Source organism: Lepidochelys olivacea (assembly GCF_965140295.1).
Source record: "Lepidochelys olivacea isolate rLepOli2 genome assembly, chromosome: 2".
In the NCBI taxonomy this organism is placed as follows: domain Eukaryota; kingdom Metazoa; phylum Chordata; order Testudines; family Cheloniidae; genus Lepidochelys; species Lepidochelys olivacea.
Window position 1 is genome coordinate 65,624,724 of NC_140412.1, and position 18,406 is coordinate 65,643,129.

At 42.1% G+C, this 18,406-nt stretch overlaps 1 protein-coding gene across 2 annotated transcripts in view; it reads right to left on the reverse strand.

The window, feature by feature from the left end:
* Positions 1 to 18,406, reverse strand: part of CLVS1 (clavesin 1) — a 140,224-nt gene that overhangs the window by 109,574 nt on the left and 12,244 nt on the right. For both annotated transcript variants that reach the window (XM_084619358.1, XM_084619359.1), the window contains exon 2: positions 17,231 to 17,855. In XM_084619358.1, the coding sequence (XP_084475484.1) occupies positions 17,231 to 17,619 (389 nt within the window). In that variant the 5' untranslated portion in view covers positions 17,620 to 17,855. The remainder of the gene's footprint in view (positions 1 to 17,230; positions 17,856 to 18,406) is intronic.

An 18,406-nucleotide genomic window follows, 5' to 3' on the forward strand; every position in this document is an offset into this window, starting at 1 on the left:
TTTCTCTATTGCTCTCACAGTAACATTACAACAAAAATGGAAAATCAGGACTTGGAGGTTTTACTCCTATTGATTTAAACACATTCTTATAACATGTTTGGGCTGCTTGAAAATCTGAGGAGTATCTTTTAAAGCAACTGTGGTGTATACTTTTCTTTATTCTAGCTAGTACTGTGACTTGTCAAAAATACTATTAAAGGGCCTTTACTGCAATACCAAACTTTGACAAAATACAGCAAGCCAAGCTTTTGCAGGATAAAAGTTCCAATATATTGTTTGTTAGTTTCCTTCTGTAGTAATGCAAAGAATGAAAACTTTCCCAGCCTCCCTGCTTTTGAATTTATGTTTATATTTAAACTGAATAAATCAGAGGTCTCACAGAATTCTCTGCCATTTCATTAACTTGCATTCAGCATTAGCTAACGTTTTGTAATTTTAGTACTGTATAAACGAAATAGGGCTCTATATTGAAGGAAGTGTGCTGGTTTCATTTCCATTTAAGACATACATGTCAGTGACTTAGGTTCCACTTCAGTAAGGTACTTAAGCACATACCTAACTTCAAGCATATGAGCAGTTCCATTTCTATACTTTGTCTCTGTAGTTAATGTCCACGGGACTATTCATAGGCTTAAAATTAGGCATGTGTTTAATTATCTTGCTGAATGGAGGCAGGAGGGAAAATCTCCAGTTTTCATTACTGTGCTATGGAAAATTATTGTTGGATTAATGTTTATGCTTTTGAAATAGTGAGCTAGACATATTGCCTCGCTTTAGCCAGTCCTGAGAGTGAACAGCCATTGTATAAACTCCAACCTTCCTCCCCATAGCTCTGCCAATGCACTTTGTTTTTGAGCTGTATAGTTCCTGCTTCTCCATTCTAGTGCATCTCCTGAGCAGAGACAGCCAGCTGTGCTATCTAATGATAAATCATATACAAACTCAAACATGGTTTAAGTTGAGAATTCTCGCATTCATTCAATCTCTTGTGACTTCAGTAAGATGTATTTTAGCCCAGACCTCCAAAGCAGAAAGGCTAATGCAGTGGCTCTGAACGTTTCCAGACTACTTTACCCCTTTCAGGAATCTGATTTGTCTTGCGTACCCCCAAGTTTCACCTCACTTAAAAACTACTTGCTTACAAAATCAGACATAAAAATACAAAATTGTCATAGTCACACTATTACTGAAAAATTGCTTACTTTCTCATGTAACTGTAAAATAAGTCAATTGGAATGTAAATATTTTACTTACATTTCAGTGTATAGTATATGGAGCAATATAAACAAGTCATTGTCTGTATGAAATTTTAGTTTGGACTGGCTTAGCTAGTACTTTTGATGCAGCCTGTTGTAAAAACTAGGCAAATACCTAAATGAGTTGATGTACCCCCTGGAAGACCTCTGTGTACCCCCATGGGTATATGTACTCCTGATTGAGAGCCACTGGGCTAATTAATAGATATGCTTTGGATTCTGTCACCTTGTCTCACGTTGGACATTATCGTAAGTGGTCCCATAGATTTTAATGGCCTTATACTAGGAGCATGGTACTACTCACCATTAATAAGGATGGCACAATCTAGCACTTTGTTACTTGTGGACCTGATCCTTTATCCCACAGATGTCAATGGGGCTACTGATGTAAGAGCTACTGTATCTGCCCTGGGATAACGCAATTCAATGTTACTGGGAAAGGGGCTTATTCAGGCATCAAAGTCTAAATGATTTACTTTAAAATACAACAAGCCACGTATATTTTATTGATTTTAAAGTGTAACTATTTCCATAGGTCTCATCCCTCTGTTTTCCATTACTATACCCTTTCTCACCCTGATTGAAATTCCCCCCGTGCAAAAGTGCCTGAGCAAGGGCCTGTGCACTATTTAAATTCCATTCAAGCCACTGTAGCTCTTAAGATTAAGCATGACACACATGAGGAACAGGCCTCATGTGATCCTTCTGTACAGGGGTGAATTCAATCTCCACTGAATAGAGACCACCAAGAAACAATTTACGGCTGCTTCTCAGCCTATGATCCATGCTGGATTCAAGTCTTAAACCAAGCTGCTCTGGGCTGGATGTGGGAAGGCTGAAAGCACCAAACTTGAACATCTCATCTGAAGGATACACCTACATCATTTCTGCAACCTTCTCCAGAATGGGGTGTGAGCCCACTCAGAGTCATTTATGCAACTGGAACTCACTGACCCCATAGGGACATAATATGGCACTTTTTAAAAGAAGACATTTAGTGTAATAAGTACAAAAACGACACTGTGCTTGCTCTTTCATTGTGCCTGCAATGAAATGTCAATTTGCATACATAAATGCCACAGTTTGCAGCCAGGCCCATTGCACTTAACTTTTAAGGTTTGGCCATAAACCCATCCAGACTGAAGTCAGTTGTAAGACTTTCACTGACTGCAGTAGGGACAGGATTGAGCATTTAGCCCTAACTGTATTTCTAACTTTAGCCAATTTATCTCTAATTATTAGGCATTAAGATGAGACATCCATGGGGGGGGGGGAGTGCTGATTAGCTCATATTTGCCTATGGCAGGTTTCTTGCCCATTTCTCTGAAGATCTGGTGTTGGCCAATGTTACAGACAGGCTATAGCACCAGGTGGACTATGGGTGTGATTCAATATGGCAATTTCTATCTTTCCCATGTTTGGGACCTTTCACTGTTTCCTATGAGCCATAAATTCAAAATCAAAATTATGAGTCATTTAGGGCTTGCAAAACCAAAATTAGAATCAATGTGGTTTTGACAAAATCAATACCACTAGACTGCTTCAGCCCATTTCAAATTTCCACCAACCACAAGTAGAAACTTCAATAATATTTTATATTAAACATAACTAACAAGGATACTAAATGACTGATGATTTTTTTAAACTTAATGTTTTACAATCATTGCATAGATAAATCCCTTACTGTGGATGTAAAACTGTAGTTATTCAGTTCTCTCTCTCTCTCTCTCTCCCTCTGTATGTATACAGAGGGAGAGAGAGAGAGTTTAGCCAAAGGAAAGGCCAGTGTTACTGACTAAGAACACACTATCTGGAATACGTGTGTTCCATTCGTGCTAAACTATGCAGTAAATTTGTGATGTGCCCAACATTCACTAGGAGTAGGTTGACCTCAACAAACTAATGTTAACTTGTGATCTACAGTACGTAGGCTTTGATCCATGGTCTCCAGAAATGAAGAATTTGTGAGGTATCCCATAGCTCCACTTGCCCACCATAAATTTTTCTTGCCCATTAGCCTACGAACTAATTTAATCTCTCTAGGTATTTCATGATAATAAAATAGCCATTTATTATAACAGACATATTTATATTACTAGTTTATGATGAGCAAAATCCTAGGCCAGGTTTATGAGATGGCAAAAGGAACCATTTCAGATTGTCTCTTCAGGAAATGTTATTATTTCCTGAAAGGCGGTGGCTGGAGTAAGGAATTCATACTGCCCACCAGCTTCATAAGGATCTGAGCAGCTGGATCATATTCAGAGATCCAAAGAAGCAGAAAGACAGAGAGATGCTAGGATGATGTCCTGTCTGCTATCCATAAATTCCATAACATATTAGGGGGTAGGTGGGTCCTTAACTTGGCATTTCAGTTTTACACAGATTTACAATTGTTTCAGGGTTACAAACTGTTACAAGTGAGGCGAGAGGATGGGAGTGTGACGTTACACTCCATATTCTTCATAGAAATATTGTTATGCTATGAATATGGCATAACTAAGATATGTTTTATGCAAGATGGGTCATGTGAGATATCATTGGAAAGGTTATGATTTACTGAATGTGATTATCCAATTTGTATACACATATCATTCTGTATCTAAAATTAGTAATATTGACTATATAACAATTACAACTCTGTGTGTATTTGGGAAACACCCACCAGACAGCAGGCCATCAGCCTTGATGGGCCATTAGGAAGAAACAATAAGACTTTGAAGATACTAATCTTGCTCCTTCTTGAGAAGCTTGGACGTTGCTTTGACACTACAAGATTAGGTGGTCATGTCATCTGGTACTAAACACCATCTTGGACGTCTAGGGATTTTCCACTAAAAGGAATGGGAGGTCAAGACTGGGAAACAAAAGGTTGCCACCTTAGGTAAATTCCATTTAAGGCTGGGGAGTAAGTTGATCTAGGTTCACTCTTCACTGAATCCCCACCCAGGATGACAGCTAGAAAGATCTAAGAAACAAAGACACAAGGTGGGTGAGCGATGGGGAGAGTTGAGCCCGGGTTGGAAAAGGGATCTGGTCTGTGAATATGGTGTCTAAAGATTTAAGATGCAAGCAGGGTAGCTATCCTTCAAGAATTTCTGCATCCTGCCCCAAAGCAACATTTATGGTGAGAAATTACTTCTTGAAACCAATCTATTTAAGATCTTAAGCTTAGTATGCATGTTTTGCTTTATTTGCTTAGTAATCTGTTTTGTTCATCTGCTCTTCCTTATAATCATTTAAAATCTGCCTTTTGTAGATAGTAAACTTGTTTTTGTTTATTATAAAACCCAGTTTGTGCAATTTATAACTGGGTGGGGGGCAAGAAGTTGTGCATATCTTCCTCCACATTGAGGGAGGGGTGAATTTATGAGCTTCTGTTGTACAGCTTTCTCTAGGGTGCAAGACAATATTATTTTGGGTGTACTTTCCAGAGGGGAGCTGCACTTGAGTGCTGGGCAATTTCCTAGCTGAGTCTTCCCATAGAGAGCTGTTTGCAGATTCCAGTGTGATTCTACAGCTGGTGCATCTCTACCTCTGTGTGTGTGCTGCCAGAGGCTGGAGAGCCTGATTCAGCAAAACAGGGAGAGGGAGCCAAGGCTACTGGAACAGGCAGGCTCAGTGAAACCCCAGTACATCAGGTGGTACCCTAGAAAGGGGGTCCAACCCATTACAGGGGGGTCTTGAAAATCACCAACAAGTGTGTTACAGAGTTTATGGACAGTCCTCCATGGGACATTCCCTAAGTCAGATGACTGCGAGGCGGTGACTAGCATGTTTCCTCATTGGCTATTGGGTGGGGGCTTTGACCTCCAGGAACTCATTTGGTCATTGGCTAACTGCTCTATATCAAAGGCTTCATCCAGTGTTGCTGTCTGTGGGCAACACAGCTCATTCAGTCCCTCTAGCTATGAAGAACATTCCTCCTGCTCTGCTCCCTTTAGTGTAACCCCACACCCCAAATCCATACATGACAGCAAGGGATAGGGGGAATTAAAACTTAGAATACTTTCAGTTGGAACAGGGTGATTCAAAAAATGTACAGAAACGATTCTGAGACCGAAAGGTAACATTGCACACAAATGAGAAGACTCATGTACATTTCTTTTAGAGATGGGAAGAGAGGGAATGTTGCTCAGAAACTCCACAGCTGGAGAAGAAATATTTCATGTGGTTAAAATGCTGGACTGAAATTCAAGAGACTTGAGTTCATTTTCTGATTCTGCCACAGATTCACTCTGTGACCTGGAACAAGTCACTTCATCTCTTTGTGCCACAGCTCCCCATCTGTAAAATGGAGTTGATAGTATTTCCTTTCTCCCACCCTCCAATTAGCTTCTCTATTTAGAGTGTAAGGTCTCTTTGGCAGGGATAGTCTCTTACTGTGGGTTTCACAGTGCCTAGCACAATGGGACTGTGATCTCGATTGGATCACCTAAATGCTACTGTGATATAATTAAATAAAGTTAATAATAAATGTTTGAACTGGCTTGTTCGTCAATGATCACAGCATTGCCAGCATTATTCTACTGCTGCTTTATAAGTATAACACAATAGGCAACCACCTATTTGTGTACTGCTGTCACTATAAGAGTTTTGGTATAACTATATTTATATTCCATATTTAGCTCAGTTTATATTTTATTTTACTCTTGGCTGTTGTCTATATATCATCTCCCTGCTTACACATTCTACACTTTACCAAAGCATGGTAAATAAAAGCTTCAGTATTTACAGCCTTACTTGATTCTTGTATCATTGAATGGGAAGGCGCAGTAAACAATTTATATACCTACCCCAGTGGCATTGTGATACAGTCAATATTTCCAGATTAACAGCCCTGAGAGTATTCCAAGAAGTATATTTAAAAATCTTGGGGCTAGATCCTCAGCTGCACCAAAACAGTGCTCCAGTGTAGCTGGTGGGGATTAAGGGGGAAAGTGGGTTTATACCAGCAAACTAATCCTGGATGTAATGGCCGCAAAGAGACCAGAAACAGTCAGGGATAGCCACAGCACAGTGGTGCTTTGGCCATGCTTCCTGTCCCCAGTCACACTCCAGCATGCCCCCTATGCTGTGTCTTGGAGGTTTGGAGCAAGTGGCACAGGGCTGGTCACACCATCCCTGGGATTCCCCTACATGAAGATATAGCCAGATTTCAGACAATGGACAGGATCTGGATTTTAAAGTCCACAGATAGTGAGATCACTTCCCCCACCATGGAAATACAAATACCTCTGAAGATAAAAAGTGCACACATAATTTCCCTTCTCCCTCACCTATCCTGCATGTCATTCCTCTCAACATACTTGTGCACAAATGCTTTAATTCCTGGAATTTCCCCCTTTTGGGAAATGCCAGCAAATCAGTGTTGATTACTTTGGAGGACTATTTCTTGAAACCTTGTCTGAATATAAATTCTGTACTGCAAAATGACTAAGCACATAGTAGGATGTAGAGACATACACTGCATCCCATCGTCCTCTCACAACAATTTGAACATCTCCATTATTAGATAGCTGCATACAGGTCTGTAACAGTGTGTCACCCACCACTTGTGAGCGCCCCTTCTGCTCAGGCATGTCTGAGGTCTTTAAACCAGTCCTGGTCCTGGTATCAGGCCACACCCCCAGGGCTTTTTCCCTGGAGGCAATGGTTTTGCCCCTTACTTTGTTCTGGCCCCAGCTCTCCAGCTGGGCCTGCTGACCATACATTTGCATTCTCTGGGTATGTTGCTGTCCAATTTTAGGCCCTTCATCAGTGGCCTGGGGGGGAAGGGAGAGGACATGGGCCCGCCCACCCAGAGACCCTAAGAATTGCAGCCACATGCCATCTTGTCCCTTTAGCAAAACTGCCTTCAGTTCCCAGGGCCACTTCCCCACAGCCCCAGCCTTCATCAATACCTTACCCTGAACTTAGGGGCCCTGAGTACAGAAGGATATTGTGGGGACCCAGACAGAATCCCAGGAGCAGTGGGATACAGTTGGGACCCAGACAGATTTTCAAGGTCAGCCAGTTATAGTGGGAATCCGGGCTGTACCTCACAGTGAACAGGTTAGTGTAGGTCACCGCAAGGCAAAAAGGTATGTCAGGCCAGTTCTATCAGTTCCCTCCTAAGTGTTGATGAGCTAACTGAATAGCTGGAGCCAATGGAGAGTGAGGTGGAGGGTCTCAGGTGACAGAGAGAACAGCTGGCCATGGATTTCCAGTTTGCTAAGGAGGAGAAATAATGCCTGCTCCACCTGGTATATTACCTCAAGACAGAAGTGGAGCCTTGGCATTCAGGGATGGACGAACTGTGGCGTGCAGAGACCCTGAAGTCCCAGAGGCAAAGGTGAACTGAAAGGACTCTTAAATGCTCTCTAGGTAAGAAAGACCTAGGAGAGTAGACCCTGACTAAAGGGGGCAAAAGGACAGTGAAAAACACTCTCCAGACAGAAGTCTGGGAAGGAGAAAACCTTGCTAAAGCAGGGCAGAAGACAGCAGTAGAACCCTACCCCAATCCTGTCTGAGGGGAGAGGTGTGTGATAGGGTGGACTAGGCCCAGAAACCCCCTGCTGGAGGCCTTAGCATCCTCCTACACCCCGTCCCAGGAAATAGCAGAAGAGAAGTCCTCCAAGCAGCCTAGAGTGGTTGTGGAGAAACAGCCAATTAGAGAGGCTGCAGGGAGCAGGCAATCAGGGCACAATCAGGCCATATAAAAGAAGCTGCAGAACAGAACAGAGTCAATTGCTGCCTGGAGCTGCAAAAGAGAGGACTGTGTTCCTGGATGGCTGAAAAAGCATCCGGACTACAGATAGCTTGGCGCCGCCAGGGACTGGGAGCGGGGTGGGCGAGGGACAAAGGAGCTACTGGCTGGCTGCTGGGACTAAGTGACCCTGGGGAGGGCTGCAGGAAGGTAGTGTCTCCAGGGAGGGAGCCCTGCGGGTATAGTTCCATACCAGGGCCAGGACTACTTAAAGACTGAGCCCATGGAGGGCTAGTGAGACACCAACCAAGGGGTACTGAGGTAGACCCCTGGTGGACTGTATGTCCCGGAAGGGGTTTGTTCTGATTCACATACAGGTAGTGTGTGTGTGACTCAGCCGGAGGCTGAGTCACTGAAAAAACACATGAGAAACCATTGACGGGGTCACCAGAACTGAAAGACAGCAAGCACACCTAACCAGAAGGGGGCACATGTGAGAGGTGGGTGCTTCCCTGTTATAAGGCCCAAACCAGCGTAATGCACTTACTAGATACCAAGACCAACAGGGATCTTGTAGTCATCATCTTTGGAGGTGTGCACCAGGCTGTGAACACTAAAGTTCAGATCTTCAAAGGTATTTAGGCACCATAGAGGATATGGGCCTAAGTGCGGGAAATGATGACTATAGCAAATAACTTAACATCCAAGCTATCCTCAGTGGTTGCATTTTTAAGTATGAGAGATACATAAAGCACATAGAAAATATTAAAGAATTGGGAACTAGATATTGGAAGAGAATTTGGTTTCATAAAGCATCTTTAAATACAAGGTATCCTACACCACTTTCAGATACACAGTCTGCTAACATAATCCTCATGTTCTTTACTCAAAGTACTTTATTGGTTTATCCTTTTCAAATGCTTTTGTCTGAACTAAAATAATCCAACCCCAAATGCTTTTATCTAAAAGCTAGGGGGCAAGGCCCCCTCTTCAGCCTAAAGCATCTGCTAGAAATAAACCTTCAATGACAGGCACATCATGTACTGTGTGTCTATCTAATAAAGGACATTCTGGGTTTACATCTTTTTTGACTGTTTTTAGAGTAAATCACCAAATAGTTTGAATTTTGATGCACCAATGAATTATGTTTTAAATGAACTGTATAAAGCGTTCACTGAAGGAAAATAAGTGTGTGTGTGTGTATCAGTAGAGAATAATAGGAAGATGCTGGGCATTCATTTCTTGTTATTTCACTCATTCATCCTATCTAGGGCATCCTCAAATTGCCACCCAGTATTTCCTGCCCAGAATTGCAGGCACTGTTCCATCCAAAGAAATGAAGGGCTTTAACAAAGTGAAACTGAATTTAAATTGCGGTGGGTGGCTAGAAATCGCTTGGATTAGAATGAGCAATTTTCTATAGTTTTTCTGTTGGATCAGAGCTTACTCCTTTTTATTACAGTTTTGAAATGAATTTTGAGAAATATTTTGGAGAAAGATTTTAGATTTCTTTATGAGCTTAAACTGTTTTGCTCCTGTTTGCACTTATACAACAGAGAATTAAGATTTGGCCTAGGAAACCATATTCACAAATCTTTCATATTCACAAATCTTAAGAAGCTGTTTCCTAGGAGGATAGGTCAAGATTAGAGGTGGAGAAAAAAGGGGTAGGAATGGAGGAAGAAGGAAAGTCCAGGTTGAAAAACAGATACCTGGAGGGAACAGTTGGAAAGAAACTTCAGAAGAGGGAATAATAGAGTTGGAGAGCAAGGGGCAGAAGAAAGGAAGAGCCAGAGGAAGAAAATGGGAAGATACCATAACACATCATTAAGATTAAAGAGAGAGAGGCAAGAAAGAAGATAAAATAAACAAAATGGAGAAAACGAGACAGGTTGGAGGGGAAAAGAAAAGGAAAGAATTAAAGGTAGAATTAAAGCTGGGTGAAAATTTTCAGCCAAAATTTTTTTTTGTCAAAAATGCAGATTCAGGTTGACTGAAACATTTCACAGATTTGTGGGGAATTTACTGAATTGTTGCAGCCGGGAAAAAAAATCCTGAAAAAGTTGAAACATTTCATTTCGACACTTTTTAAATGAAACATTTTGACTTTTCAGTGGAAATGAACTTTGTTTTAAATTTCAGTTCAATTTTGTTTTTAAAGAAAGTTTTAAAGACCTTGAAAATGATATAAAACATTTTGCAAAAAGAAAAGGAGTACTTGTGGCACCTTAGAGACTAACCAATTTATTGGAGCATAAGCTTTCATGAGCTACAGCTCACTTCACAGCTCACGAAAGCTTATGCTCAAATAAATTGGTTAGTCTCTAAGGTGCCACAAGTACTCCTTTTCTTTTTGCAAATACAGACTAACACGGCTGTTACTCTGAAACCTAATAAAACATTTTGTTTTGGATTCAATGAACTATTTCGTGGGACTTGAAATGGAATTTTTCCAAGTTCTTGGTTTGACCAGCACACTGAAAAATCAGTTACTCACACATTTCTAGTTGAAAGTAGATGGAGAAGAGGAATTAAGTGAAGACAGCAACATCTTATAGGTTAGTGGATTTTATTCTTTTACATGTAGTATCTCCCTGGCAGTCATCCAAGAGCAAGGGTTTAATTTCGTCTTCTGCCTGCTTCTTTTTTGAACTCAGGTATTGAACTGTGTAATGCATTTGCACTACTCCGATACAGTATTTGCTGAATTCTGCTCTTTGGTAAGATATTGAGATGCACATCAGAAGTGGTATTGGGGATGTAACTAATTTTCATGGAACAAGCTGCATAGTAGTCAGCTCCATTAGGTAAGTGTAACAAACATTTGCATTGCACTAAGATGATCGTTCAAAGCTATCAGTGTTGTTCTGAACTCAGACAAGGCACCTAAGTTGTGCAACGAAGGGCCTGATTCTCCTCTCACATCACTGTAAACTTAAATCAGGAGAAGCTCAATGGAGTTACAGGAATTGGACCTTGTGGTGGGGGAAAGGGACCTGGACATGGACATAGAAGGAGCAGGCACCATTTGTATCTCTTCAGTGAAAGAATTTGGAACTCAGTAAATGAAACAGTACTGGGTAAAAGAAGAAGCAAGGGCATGAGGTTCCAATTTATTTTATAGGCTACGTACTTAGTAACCTAGTGAGGAGGGCTTTAAACTAGGTTCACCAGGGGAAGGAGACCAAAGCCCTGAGGTAAGGGGGAAGTGGGATACCGGGAGGAAGCATTAGCAGGACAGCGCAAGAGGGGAGGGCTCCTGCCTCATACTGAAAAAGAGAGATGATCAGCGAGTTATCTCAAGTGCCTATATACAAATGCAAGAAGCCTGGGAAACAAGCAGGGAGAACTGGAAGTCCTGGCACAGTCAAGGAATTATGATGTGATTGGAATAACAGGGACTTGGTGGGATAACTCACATGACTGGAGTACTGTCATGGATGGATATAAACTGTTCAGGAAGGACAGGCAGGGCAGAAAAGGTGGGGGAGTTGCATTGTATGTAAGAGAGCAGTATGATTGCTCAGAGCTCCAGTATAAAACTGCAGAAAAACCTGAGAGTCTCTGGATTAAGTTTAGAAGTGTGAGCAACAAGGGTGATGTCATGGTGGGAGTCTGCTATAGACCACCGGACCAGGGGGATGAAGGGGACAAGGCTTTCTTCTGGCAACTAATGGAAGTTACTAGATCGCAGGCCCTGGCTCTCATGGGAAACTTCAGTCACCCTCATATCTGCTGGGAGACCAATAGAGCAGTGCACAGACAATCCAGGAAGTTTTTGGAAAGTGTAGGGGACAATTTCCTGGTGCAAGTGCTGGAGGAACCAACTAGGGGCAGAGTTCTTCTTGACCTGCTGCTCACAAACTGGGAAGAATTAGTAGGGGAAGCAAAAGTGGATGGGAACCTGGGAGCAGTGACCATGAGATGGTCAAGTTCAGGATCCTGACACAGGGAAGAAAGGAGAGCAGCAAAATACAGACCCTGGACTTCAGAAAAGCAGACTTTGACTCCCTCGGGGAACTCATGGGCAGGATCCCCTGGGAAAATAACATGAGGGGGAAAGGGGTCTTGGAGAGCTGGCTGTATTTTAAAGAATCCTTATTGAGGTTACAGGGACAAACCATCATGATGTATAGAAAGAATAGTAAATATGGCAGGCGACCAGCTTGGCTTAACAGTGAAATCCTTGCTGATCTTAAATACAAAAAAGAAGCTTACAAGAAGTGGAAGATTGGACAAATGACCAGGGAGGAGTATAAAAATATTGCTCGGGCATGCAGGAGCGAAATCTGGAAGGCCAATCACACCTGGAGTTGCAGCTAGCAAGAGATGTTAAGAGTAACAAGAAGGGTTTCTTCAGATATGTTGGCAACAAGAAGAAAGCCAAGGAAAGTGTGGGCCCCTTAATGAATAAGGGAGGCAACCTAGTGATGGAGGATGTGGAAAAAGCTAATGTACTCAATGCTTTTTTTGCCTCTGTCTTCACGAACAAGGTCAGCTCCCAGACTACTGCACTGGGCAGCACAGCATGGGGAGGAGGTGACCAGCCCTCTGTGAAGAAAGAAGTGGTTCGGGACTATTTAGAAAAGCTGGATGAGCACAAGTCCATGGGGCCGGATGTGCTGCATCTGAGAGTGCTTAAGGAGTTGGCGGCTGTGATTGCAGAGCCATTGCCCATTATCTTTGAAAACTCATGGCAATCAGGGGATGTCCCAGACAACTGGAAAAAGGCTAATGTAGTACCCATCTTTTAAAAAGGGAAGAAGGAGTATCTGGGGAACTATAGCCAGTCAGCCTCACCTCAGTCCCTGGAAAAATCATGGAGCATGTCCTCAAGGAATCAATTCTGAAGCACTTAGAGGAGAGGAAAGTGATCATGAACAGTCAGCATGGATTCACCAAGGGCAAGTCATGCCTGACTAACCTAATTGCCTTCTATGATGAGATAACTGGCTCTGTGGATGAGGGGAAAGCAGTGGACATGTTATTCCTTGACTTTAGCAAAGCTTTTGACACGGTCTCCCACAGTATTCTTGCCAGCAAGTTAAAGAAGTATGGGCTGGATGAATGGACTATAAGGTGGATAGAAAGCTGGCTAGATTGTCGGGCTCAATGGGTAGCGATAAATGGCTCCATGTCTAGTTGGCAGCCGATATCAAGCAGAGTGCCCCAAGGGTCGGTCCTGGGGCCGGTTTTGTTCAATATCTTCAATAATGATCTGGAGGATGGTGTGGATTGCACTCTCAGCAAATTTGTGGATGATACTAAACTAGGAGGAGTGGTAGATACGGTGGCAGGTAGGGATAGGATACAGAGGGACCTAGACAAATTGGAGGATTGGGCCAAAAGAAATCTGATGAGGTTCAACAAGGATAAATGCAGGGTCCTGCACTTAGGACGGAAGAATCCAATGCACCGCTACAGACTAGGGACCGAATGGCTAGGCAGCAGTTCTGCAGAAAAGGACCTAGGGGTGACAGTGGACGAGAAGCTGGATATGAGTCAACAGTGTGCCCTTGTTGCCAAGAAGGCCAATGGCATTTTGGGCTGTATAAGTAGGGGCATTGCCTGCAGGTTGAGGGACGTGATCATTCCCCTCTATTCAACATTGGTGAGGCCTCATCTGGAGTACTGTGTCCAGTTTTGGGCCCCACACTACAAGAAGGATGTGAAAAAATTGTAAAGCGTCCAGCGGAGGGCAACAAAAATGATTAGGGGTCTGGAACATATGACTTATGAGGAGAGGCTGAGGGAACTGGGATTGTTTAGTCTGTGGAAAAGAAGAATGAGGGGGGATTTGATAGCTGCTTTCAACTACCTGAAAGGGGGTTCCAAAGAGGATGGATCTAGACTGTTCTCAGTGGTAGCAGATGACAGAACCAGGGGTAATGGTCTCAAGTTGCAGTGTGGGAGGTTTAGGTTGGATATTAGGAAAAACTTTTTCACTAGGAGGGTGGTGAAGCACTGGAATGTGTTACCTAGGGAGGTGGTGGTGGAATCTTCTTCCTTTGAAGTTTTTAAGATGAGGCTTGACAAAGCCCTGGCTGGGGTGATTTAGTTGGGGATTGGTCCTGGTTTGAGCAGGGGGTTGGACTAGATGACCTCCTGAGGCCCCTTCCAACCGTGATATTCTATGATTCTATGATACTTGGTAACTTGCAAGTTATTATTTTGGGAGGTGGGCATGGGTGAAGTGGGAAAGATATTGATTTGCTCTGAAGAGCAGTTATGATTTCTCATGTACACTAAATCCATATTTGACACTTTTTAAAAGTATGCCACTGTAATGACTTTGACATCAATGGAGCTATTTCTGATTGACACCAGTGTAAATGTGTAGACAAACAGATCCTGAATTTGGACCTAGTATATCATTATGGCTATAAAGATCTATTGTGGGCTGTTATGTAAATGCTTGGGTTTTTTAAACAATTTGTTATTGATGTTACATACAATGGCTCCTTTGGATATGTGATTTATATGGCTGTATGAATGATAGTCAGAGCTATGTGTAAACACATACACATACATACTCCAGTCACATCTCAACTTCAATGGAATAATGGTATTGTCTTTTGAGAAGGAGAAAACACTGACAAAGATACTTATACTTTGCTATACCTGTTCCTTTGAAAATCAGCATCTACTGAGGCAACTTTACTCAGCATGATCAGAAAATAGATAGTTAAATGGTCTATTCCAGTAGGTAGGTATCTGGCTGTGTTGCATTATGACCCCTGCTACAAATGGGCCCAATATGATTTTTCTGTAGCTGAAATTCATCTTGGGATGATAGAAAACTCTTATTGTCACTATGCTCTCTGCGTTTATTAAAAATATCGACCTTGTGAGCACAGATAGAATTTCCAGTTTCCAGTCCTCAACTTGCATTTTCTATTTTCTTCGCTTTAGTGCTTTGGAAACTCTTGTTCTGATACGTTTAATTACTGCTCACCCTCCTTTTTACAGTGCCCACCCCTAAACACAGGTTTGTTAATCCCTATATATGTATTAATTAAGAAAATAAACCTACTTGAAAGAGACTGAGTATGGCAGCACATATTTGGCCAATAGCTGTTTCGGAGGGTGGGGAGAAGGGCATCTGTTTTCTGGCAAAAACTCAACTTTACAAATATTGGGCAAAAATGTACACATTCCATGTACACATTTAAGTCAATGGGAGTTTTGACATTGACTTCACTTGGGCCAAGATGTCACCCAAAGTGAATAAACTACTTTTTCACATGCAGAATAAGATAGCTGAATGAATTTATCCTGAATTTGCACGTGCAAAGGTTAATGACACAGACATCGAGTTTTTCATACATGATAACGTATGGGTAAAAAAGATGTTCAAAAAAACTTCAAAAAATGCAAAATATAGGCACAGCTCTAGACTTGCCTACTAATTCCTGAGTTTGAAAGACATACTTTTACTCTTGAGAGAATTCTGCACCCAAAAAACAAAAATTCTGCACACAATATTTTAAAATTCTGCAAATGTTATGGTCAGTAAATAAATGTGGAGGCTCCAGCCTGACAGTGGGAAGCATAGGCCACTGGCTGAATGGAGGTAGGAAATCACCCTGCACACACACCCCTTGGGGACATGTACTTGGCTGCACCCAACACTGACACAGCGAAAGGGCCAGGCTTGCCCCAGAGTGCCCCCCTGAAGTGATTTCACTCTCTACCAACTGCTCCGGGCACCCATGCTGCTGGGGAGAGGCACAGGACCGTTCTTGTGACTTGCCTTTGCTACCCCATCAGAAAGTCATTTTGCTGCAGGGAAGCAAGGAAATCTGTGCGTGACATGAATTCTGCATGGCCAGTTGCACAGAATTCCCCCAGGAGTAACAAACCCCCCATCTGACCAGCACTGAGTTTTCGGGTTAAAATCTTAATCCTGATATAGATTACACTGCTTTTGGGCCTTATCTTTATAATGAGCCATCCCAAATCCCTGGAACAGAACAGTGCAAACTTTGGGAAGTTCAAAATTTGAATTTGGCCTTTTGCAGCTTGAGCTACCCTGCATTAAAATCCTGTATTTTATTAAGTTTCTCAACCTCATCTTGCAGGCAGAAGAACTGCAGGGGAGTGACTTGAGAAGAGAAAGATACTGTGAGAAGAACATTCCAGATCTGCCCCTTTCATATATGTCTCTACCACCTCAAAGGGGTAGAGAGAGCTGAATAAATAATCACATTAAATTTTAATATCATTTTATTTTAGGGGTTGGAAGAGATCTTTGGTTGTAACACATTATAGCAGAAATATGAAAATATCCTTTGCCTGATTCTATCTCCCAAATATCTGACTTACCCACAGGCACCAAAGTGTGTAGAAATTAAGATGCCGTTCTTGTGAATATTTCATTCAGAGGCTGTACTTTCTGGAATGATTAAAACCAAGACTGTATCCCCTAGAGGTGTGGAGCCAGAACAGGTAAGGTAAATGCCCTGTTGTAATGGGGAGTACTCTACACACTGGTCTTGAGGGGGTTGAATTAGGCCAGGCAAGATTAGAGGGTTGGCCTGATTTCCCATACCAACCACTACAGAGTGGTACTACTAGGGGTAGTGAACTAGAAGACTGCCTGAGTCACTGCAGGAGTGACAGGGTCAGGGTGTCAGGTGTGAGGACTGCCTAATGCCACCTGAACAGAAAGACTTTGAAGTACTCCACCTTGGAAGGGAAAACCACTTAGTGACCTGACCAGAGGGCTGAGTCATGAAGAGGAAGCTGCAGCTCCTGGGCTGAGATAGGGGCCCCAGTGTGAGAGAGAGACAGAGTCATGGAGTGCAACTGCAGGAAGGGGCATCGGCCTGGAAGAGCTAATCCCCAGAATAGCCAGGAGGGGGTGGGGTTGAGTAGAATAGAGTGCCCCATCACACCTATGTATCACAGTTCATATGAGAATTGTCATGTGGTGACAAATTGTCAGGTTTTTGCTCTCAACCTGTTCGGCTCATGTCTGACATTACTAAAGTTATGGTGTAATAGGTATTAAAGTACTTATTGCAAGAGGCAATTGTCTGGCTTAAATCTGCAAACATTCTGGAAAAATATGAGCTACCTCTTTGAAGTGATGTATAGTAAATCCTCAGTGGCATGGGTATGAGAAATGATAGACAATCACGTTAGATGAAGGCTTTAGTGAAATGGACTCATGTTTAGAATACATGTTTATCAAAATGATCTCACTGCCTAAAATATGGTCATTAATCAACAGTGAACAGGTTTTGTGTGTGTATAAATATATAAGTACACTATCTACATTTACCTACTCTGATCCCAGTTAGCTGCAAAAAGCAGAAGAATCTTCCTGCCATAGTGATCACGTTTTTCCAGCACTCCAGGGAATCCATCAATCAGAGCCCGTTTGATCCCAGGATCATCAGCCTTGAAGTTTTTGAACATATCCAGATTTAACTGGCGGTACTGGAAGTACTGGGCCAGCAGTCTGAAGGCATCTGTTTGGTGAAACTTTCTGGCTCGGAGAAATCTCAAGATGAAGGCATCATCTGTACGTAAAAACCCAATGTCAGGCCTGGTGATGATCATGTCCCTGACTTGTTGGATATCCTGATGCAAAACATCTGGGTTTTCATTCAGTTCTAGACGGGCTTTCTCTATAGTCTCTGGACTAAGTCCAGTTTGTAAATGGGTCATCTCTGCAAAAATCTCTTTTCCAGATCCTTAACTTCAGATTATTTAGCAGGAGAAATGCTGATCCCATTCAACTAATGGTCTGCTGTAAGCATGATCCATTCAGAAGCTTTTTGCTCCCCAGCTGTTTGAAAAGGATTGTTCGAGGGGCTTTTTCATCTCCTTGCAAGGAGGTATAATTTTCAGTTTGTATGTAGTGTAATCCATCCAAAAGCAAGTGTAGCTTATTCCATCACTCACTAAAAAACAAATATATATAAAAAACATGAATTATATATGTACTGAAGGCTTAAATGAATGCACTTCTGAGCTCGAATACAATAATCACTGCACTACTTCTGTATTTAAAGTATTCAGAGGATAACAACCAAATAGTCTTTGAGTGGTCAGTTAGCCTAATGCTATCATTGACATCTTGAATACATAATATATAAGTATCCCAGAAAGACAGTCTGATGAACTTAGCATTATATTGAGCGTATAGCAATGGCAATGTTATACTGGTTTAGTACTAGATTATTCTTTCTCAATTATCTTAGAAATAATAATGTAGAAAGGCCAGCACTTCATAGCCAAGCTCTATTACTATTATGCTTTTCCTGTGATACAAGTCTCTTCCAGGGCCAGCCTGGAGTGACAGCTGTAAAAATAATGGCAGCTCATAGTTTACTGGTCTGTTTTTTCACCCATGATATGACAAAGTGTTCTGTTCTGATGAGCCAGGCTAAAACAAAAAAGCAACATTTTTAGCCTTTTAAATAAGCAAATTTCCACTTTTCATGATGAATCT